This window comes from Miscanthus floridulus, chromosome 11, assembly GCF_019320115.1.
Source record: "Miscanthus floridulus cultivar M001 chromosome 11, ASM1932011v1, whole genome shotgun sequence".
Classification (NCBI taxonomy): domain Eukaryota; kingdom Viridiplantae; phylum Streptophyta; class Magnoliopsida; order Poales; family Poaceae; genus Miscanthus; species Miscanthus floridulus.
The window spans coordinates 29,541,795-29,549,834 of NC_089590.1; the positions used below are offsets into that span (position 1 = coordinate 29,541,795).

An 8,040-nucleotide genomic window follows, 5' to 3' on the forward strand; every position below is an offset into this window, starting at 1 on the left:
GATGTCTCCTGAAGATGTGTCTATTTGAAGAGTCACCTGTTTCACAACAAAAACCACTTCTAACAAGGTTTGAGATAATGTAAATGATTCTAAGATATCAGGGGGTAAGACATCCGGTTTTTTAGTTCAGCGAGGAAAATCGCAAAAACGGTATCATTTTCCTTTTGTTTGTTCATGTAGTTTTGGACAGTGGCACAGTAGCAAATAAAAAATGGATAGCCAATTATTAAGAGGGTATCTTTTGATAGGGTTAATCAACATAGATTAACCAACCTTTTACATGTCGCCATCCTGATATCATATTTAAATTTACGAGCTTATGAAGTTATCTACCCATGATTGTCTAAAGACGAAGATCCTTAAATTCCACGGACCAAGGATTAAAAGATGACAGTGACAGTGTACTGACCAAAAAAAAACTTTCACAACGAAGCGCAAGTCCACTAAAAATTGATATAACACATTCTAATCCGAGATCCAAACATTTTACTACCACTACCCGAAGTGCAAGTTCAATACAAAAAGTGGAAACATTTTTGGCCATCACAACTTGGAAGTGCAATCAGCTAGGTTCCCTCTTCATGGGCATTCCCCGAAGTACAGGAAAAAAAAAAGAATACAACATCTCGATGTTTTCTAACACTATGGTTTCAGAGACGCACAGATATAGCACCTTGATAAAATCATCTTATCTCTGTCAGTGTGCAGTTCTCCAAAAGGCCTTATAGCTAGGTATCCTCCTTGTCAAGTTTACCTAGTGCTCGTTGGGCAAACCTCTCCTCTCGAGCTTTTTTCTTAGACAAAGCTTCCTCATCCAACACTTGGATAGGTGACCACTCGGGTAGCGTAAACCAGTCTTTCTTTCCGGACAAATGTTCTTTTAGGGCATGCCATTCTGGGGCCAACTTCAGTGCAGCATAGTCCAATGCGGTACCGGAAGCAGCAAAGGTGACTGCATATTTCACTGCTCCGAAGTGTCCACCTATAATCACAGCAGTCCACGTCAACTAATGGCGAGGGATCACATTTAGAAAATTCAATTCAAATGAGCCCGTGTATTTCTCCATCAGCAATTCAAGATAGCACAGTTTCCTCTTTTTTTTCCTCTGGTGGAACATTGAAAATCTAACATTCAGAACACACAGATTCCAAAAATGACCGCAATTCTAAGCACATACACAGCAAGCTCCATAGAGATCCAATCATCTGACACTGAAGACGATTAGCATTGACTAAATACAAACACACGAGCACATTCAGTTGCATAGCTACATCCAGTACACAGATGAAAACAGGCAAGAACATTGAAGTTCAGATGATTTTTAAAAAGTCAGCAGATTAAGGCCTCGTTTGGTTCCGCTCCAAGCAGCTTCGGTTCCAACTCCGCATCAAAACAACTCCGGCTCCAGCAAAATAGAACTACAAACGTGGAGGAGCTGGAGGAGCCAGTGTTTTGGGGGCTCCAGCGGCTCCACTATAGTAGCGATACATTACTGCTACAGCGCCAGAGCTGTATCCGCACGGAACCCCTCCAAATAGGCCCTGAATTCTGGCAAGTTCAGAACAAGGACACTAACAAGTACTCCTATTCAAAATTGTAGGTCGTTCTGACTTTTCTAAATACATAACTTTTACTATATATTTAGAAATAATATATATCTAGGTGTCTAGCAAAAGTTATGTACCTAGAAAAGCCAGAACGACTTATAATTTGGAATGGAGGGAGTAACAAGTACTAATTTAAAGTACAAAGATTCACACTGACTAATAAAGGTGAGCCACTACAGTAGCATTGTTGTCACAAATTAACATTTAACTAAAACCAGCGAATTCACACCGGCTCAATCTAGCGAAACAAACCCTAATTGATCTCAAAGCCCACCCCATACAAAACCATGCCTACACTAGTATTTGAAACACATTAGAGCCCAGCAACAACAACAACAACATAGCCTTTCAATCCCAAGCAAGTTGGGTAGGCTAGAGTTGAAACCCACCAAGAGCTCCAAGTCACGGTTCAGGCACTTTAATAGCTGTTTTCCATGTACTCCTATTCAAACATAGATCTCTAGGTATATCTCAAGCTTTCAAATCTCTTTTTATTGCCTCCCCCATGTCAATTCCGGTCTTCCTCTACATCTCCTCATATTATTAGCTTGGCTTAGGACTCCATAATGCACTGGTGCCAATGGAGGTCTCCTTTGGACATGGCCAAACCACCTCACCGATGTTGGACAAGCTTTTCTTCAATTGGTGTTACCTCTAAGCGATCACGTATATCATCGTTCCGAATTCGGTCCATTCTTGTGTGACCGCAAATCCATCGCAACATACGCATTTCTGCAATACTCAGTTGTTGAACATGTCGAATCTTTGTAGGCCAACATTCTGCTCCATACAACATAGCTGGTCTAATCGCCGTTCTATAAAACTTGCCTTTTAGCTTTTGTGGTACCCTCTTGCCAAAGAATGTCAGAAGCTTGTCGCCACTTGATTCACTCTGCTTTGATTCTATGGCTAACGTCCGCATCAATATCTCCATCTCTCTGTAGCATCGATCACACATACCGAAAGGTATCCTTCTTAGGCACTACTTGACCTTCCAAACTCACATCTCCCTCCTCCTGTACAACTCCGCCAAAGTCGCATTTCATGTATTCGGTTTTAGTTCTGCTCAATCTAAAACCTTTAGACTTAAGGGTCTATCGCCATAACTCTAGTTTCCTATTTACTCCCGCCTAGCTTTCGTCCACTAACACTACATCATCAGCAAACAACATACACCAAGGGATATTCCCTTGTATGTTCCTGGTAACCTCATCCATTACCAAGAAAAAGAGATACGGGCTTAAGGCTGACCCTTGATGAAGTCCAATTTTAATAGGTAAGTAATCTATCTTACCATCGTTTGTTCGAACACTAGTCACAACGTTGTTGTACATATCCTTGATGAAGGTCACGTACTTTGATGGGACTTTATGTTTGTCGAAAGACCACCACATAACATTTCTTAGTATCTTGTCATAAGTCTTCCCCAAGTTAATGAAAATCAAGTGGATGTCCTTCTTATGCTCGCTAAACCGATCCATACCTGTCTTATTAAGAAGATTGCTTCTATGGTTGACCTTCCGGGCATGAAACCAAATTGGTTTGTTGATATCTGCGTTGTTACTCGCAGGCGCTGCTCGATGACTCTCTCCCATAACTTCATAGTGTGGATCACCAACTTAATTCCCCGATAATTAGTACACTTTGGATATCTCCCTTGTTCTTGTAGATTAGTACCAATATGCTTCTTCTCCACTCCTCAGGCATCTTGTTCGATCGAAAGATATTGTTGAACATCTTGGTTAGCCGTACTATAGCTATATCCCCGAGGCATCTCCATACCTTGATTGGGATAACCATCAGGGCCCATCGCTTTGCCCCCTTTCATCCTTTTTAAGGCTTTTCTAACCTCCGATTCTTGAATCCGCCGCACAAAGCGCCTATTAGTGTCATCAAATAAGTCGTCCAGCTGAACGGTGGTGTTCTCGTTCTCACCGTTGAACAATTTATCAAAATACTCTTGTCATCTATGTCTGATCTCATCCTCCTTCACCAAGAGCTGCTCCCTCTCATCCTTTATGCACTTGACTTGATTAAAGTCACTTGTCTTTCTATCGCTAGCCCTAGCTATCCTATAAATATCATTCTCTCCTTCTTTCGTATTCAAATGTCGGTAAAGGTCCTCATAGGTCCTCCCCTTTGCCTCACTCACCGCTCGTTTTGCAGTCTTCTTTGCCACATTGTACTTCTCTATGTTGTTTACACATTTGTCATGATACAAGCGCTTATAGCACTCATTTTCCTTAATAGCCTTTTGCACATCTTCATTCCACCACCAAGTGTCTTTCGAGTCGCATCCGCTCCCTTTGGTCACTCCAAGCACCTCTGAAGCAACCTTCCGAACGCATGTTGCCATCTTCTCCCAAGTATGACCTTTTCCTTAAAGACCTTTGATGCCTCCCCTTCTAATTTCCACCACTTCGTTCTAGCAACCCTTGTTTGTTACCACGAGCTTGCACCAGAAAGCGGAAGTCAGCCACCACTAGCTTGTGTTGAGCGACCACACATTCTCCAGGTATCACCTTACAGTCCACACATGTTCGTTTATCCCTCCTTGTAAGGACAAAATCGATTATGACTAGAGTACTGGCCGCTACTAAAGGTCATTAAATGGGACTTTCTTACGGAAGAAAGTGTTAGCTATCATCAGATCAAAAGCTATGGCGAAGTCTAAGACTTCCTCTCCCTCCTGGTTCCTACTACCATATCTGAAACCCCCATGAACCGCCTCGAAACCTGCACTTGATGTACCTACATGTCCATTAAGATCATCTCCTATAAAGAGCTTCTCGCTACTAGGGACAGCTCTAACCAAGCGATCTAAGTCTTCCCAGAAAAGCCACTTAGCACTCTCATCATGGCCTACTTGGGGGGCATACGCACTAATTACGTTTAAGACCATATCACTAATGACAAGTTTAACTAAGATGATCCTATCCCCTTGCCTTCTCACCTCCACCACACCATCCTTGAGGCTCTTATCAATCAAAACTCCTACTCAATCTGAAAGTTTAAACATGAGAAATAAACATAGTCTGGAAATCAACTATAATCATGCAGTGTGTGCCAACTACTAAATTTGTTATTTGTGTGTGCATTTGAGGACGCTTAAATTTGGTAATAGCAGCCTTAATAGTACAGATGCAACACACCTCACCTTTAATAGTGAAACAGGTAACCAGTGAGAACCTAATAGTCATAAGTCTAATGAAACCGGTCTACGTTATTGACCACGATGATTGATATGAGCATACATCGTATTTCTACAATCTCACTTAGACTAGAGAGATCATTGCCAGAAGTTTGTTTCGGATATTTCTGAAGTATGCACAATCAAGCTTTGAATATTGTTTAGTTACACCCTGATGAACAAACCTGACCACAATCTTCATGACAATGATAAGTGGTTTAGATTGTACAGTTTCTTCTAGTACACAAACAAACTACACAATAATGATAATGGGTTGAGACCACATTGTGAACATGAACCGAGCAATGCTATAAATACTACTCACTGTATAAATTGGCCTACCAAACTTTCAAGTATGAAGGATGGTGATCAATCTAGTAACCAACCTTGTATTCGACCAAGGACAGCTCCACTTGCTAGACCACCACCAACAGAATTCATGCGATCATTAGGTGTTGTGGCTCGAGCATCTCTTGCAAGTTCACGTGCCCCTGTATAGCAGAAATAATATATGTCACATCTAGACATAAAAATACAACTGTACATGCTCAGTTATCTTGATCACTTCGAATTAGACAACAGACATTCCAAAAGTGAGTTGACTGTTAACTACATGTCCACATCCATTTCCTGATAGTGAACCCACAATATAAATGTGTCTAGGCCTTAAATATCTCGTTCTTTTTTTTACCAGGGGTTTTCACTCTCTTCTTCAACAAGATAAAGGAAAAGTTTAGTTATGAGGGGCTTAACCGCATTTTCCATGCTATTGTAACAAAACACGATGATAGATGAAAGGTTGTTCTTCACTGGAACCATCTTGACAGTGTCAAAATCTCAATGAAATTTCCTTATCACATTATCAAATTACAGTTGACAAATGCAATATAAATGATAGCTTAAACATTTCAATTTTAACCATGACATACAAAAAAACATAGATTCAGATAGCCTGTGGATGCAAACCATTGACTATCTATTGCTAATATTAAAGTCAAAATGGATTCCTCCGTTTGTCGTATGTTATTTCCCTCAATGCCCTCACGCACCTCTCTTTCTCGTCCATGAGGCAGACTCACGATCCATGCTCGTACGAGTTAGAACAACACGCGTCTAGCCACATTACGGAGTTCAATTTCCAAGACGTATTGGAACGGATGACGCGATCGTTGCATAAATCCCCGAGTCGCAAGTCATCCAAGTGACGGCGCAACAAGTTGTATGTTCTATTGCAACACAAGGACATGTTTGCTAGTTAAATAGTAAATATAAAACTAGGGCCTAGCTATACCACACCTAGGTATGCTCCCCCCCAACCCCCAAACACACCACCCAAATTTTGGACTGTTGATGAATCTTCATCAAGATTTGATCTAGCGGCTCTCCGTTCTAGTTCCTCTGAATTCTGATCGTCTTCTTCCTGCAGCAGCTCATGTCTTCCACACCACCACCTCCTGAACAACACGTGGTCGGCCCTGCCACAGCCTCCTCCCGTCATCTCTGGTAGCTCCTACTGCTCCCCATCGACACAGTACCCGTCGAAGTGAGTTTCCAACATCTCAATGCTTCTCACTAGCCATACTCAGTCACCCAAGTGGATTCCACGGATCTCCTTCTAAATCCTGATATCCACCACCCTTAACCTCCAAAATCTCCAAATTTGAAACCCTAACCTGCCCGGAGGTCTTGCAGGGGATGATCTCGCAAGAAATAGGAAAGAGAAAAATTCAGGTGTCGTATGGGCAGAGAAATACTCATAGAATTTAGCAATCCCGAAAAACAATAGCTACCTCATAGATTTAACAAGTCACCAGAAATTCCATGGCTTCTTTGGTCATTTGAGTAAACGAATACCAATCAATTTAACTTTCACAAATCTAGCTCTGACAAAGTACCCACAAATAACATCTAGGCATCTAGCAGCCAGCAGGATTTCTCTAACAAAAAAATGAAATACAACAGCAAAACTTCAGGGTTCTCCCCTCCTACACCAGGAAGCATCAAATTATGCAAAGAAATTCTACTCAGTGTAGAACCTAATTTAGAATGGCATGGTTAGCTTTATTAATAACAGAACCAGTTAAACAACAAAGTAGGTTCGGACCATCTCAAAGCCAAACTTTGCAACCCATCAACCGGATGTCCATGGAACAGAGACCTCACCTCCGTAGCACCCGACGACGATGGCGAGGTTCGAGGCGTAGGTGACGGCGGCACGGGCGGCGCCAAGGCGCGCCCGGTGCCGCGACAGCAGCCCGAACGCGGCTCCAACTACACCTGCACAGCAACCGAATCGACAAAACCCAAAGGATCAGGAACGCCTGCCCAGGGCAGGACCTGACCCGAGAAACGTAAACGAGGAATGGGAATGGGGGACGGCTCACCAGCCGCGATGGCCGGAATGATGATCCGTTCCCTCCAGTCGGCGAGGAACGGTTCGGTAGTTCCCGGCGTCCCTGAGCCGGCGGCCTCATCGGTAGGAGCAGCCATCCTGTGACGGCGGCGCCGGCGCCGGTGGTTTTTAACTCGCGGTGACGGAGCACGGCTCGAGTATTAGAGATTCGGGCTTTCCGTGATTCGGCCCGCTGATCTGTGAACTGCGATGGGGCCATGGCTCATGGGCTGGGCAAGGAGGCTTGCTCGAGCGAGCGAGGAGCACATGAAGAGACGAGGTGGTGGAAGGAAGCCCACACGCTGCTCTTGGATGGATTAAATGAGAAAATTGGAATTTTACCCATATGACAAACGGGTTTCGTCCAAATGTCATTGAAGTTGTGGGCTTGGCTCATCTGCCCTTGGGAAGGTGGTTAGTGGTGGCACACACTAAAATGCCATTTCACCATTTTAGTCCTCTTTTAAATCATTTGACTCAAAATCATGGCCTGGAATGACGATTTTGCCCTTGGGATCTTTTACTTCATCTTTCTCTCTCGCGTCTTTCTCGTGCGCGCCCCACGATGGCGGTGTCCATGGCGGCTCATCGCTGGAGCCACCCCATCGGCTGATATCTAGGCCGCTCATGCCAGCAACCACGTTCGTCCCGCCATGTTCTCCTCGTGTGCTGCAACGCAATTGCGGTGTCCGAACCGGCTCGTCGCCATCACCGCCCCTGCCCCCGCCGCTGGAGCCTGCGGCCCACTTGCGTCGTTGTCGCTGATGTAGGGGTCGAGCCGGCCCCCGTGCCTCCTACCACGCTCGCCCCGCCACGCGTGGTGCGTCGTGATGTCGAAGGCGACGATGAG

At 44.0% G+C, this 8,040-nt stretch overlaps 1 protein-coding gene across 1 annotated transcript; it reads right to left on the bottom strand.

The window, feature by feature from the left end:
* Positions 1 to 420: 420 nt before the first annotated feature.
* Positions 421 to 7,474, bottom strand: LOC136493027 (uncharacterized). Its single transcript, XM_066489055.1, has 4 exons — positions 7,183 to 7,474; positions 6,962 to 7,075; positions 5,185 to 5,289; positions 421 to 982 (listed from the first exon to the last, which is right to left on the bottom strand). Exons 1-4 carry the CDS (start codon positions 7,286 to 7,288, stop codon positions 729 to 731), a joined length of 579 nt encoding a protein of 192 aa, XP_066345152.1. The 5' UTR covers positions 7,289 to 7,474; the 3' UTR covers positions 421 to 728.
* Between the last annotated feature and the right edge of the window lie 566 nt (positions 7,475 to 8,040).

Bases quoted from the DNA above. Each gene is read 5' to 3' on its own strand.
- LOC136493027 (XM_066489055.1), bottom strand. From the start codon at position 7,288: ATGGCTGCTCCTACCGATGAGGCCGCCGGCTCAGGGACGCCGGGAACT. The intron at 7,076-7,182 runs GTGAGCCGTCCC...GTTGCTGTGCAG, and splicing joins CATTCCGGCCATCGCGGCTG to GTGTAGTTGGAGCCGCGTTC. The intron at 983-5,184 runs GTTGGTTACTAG...CTGTGATTATAG, and splicing joins TGTCCTTGGTCGAATACAAG to GTGGACACTTCGGAGCAGTG.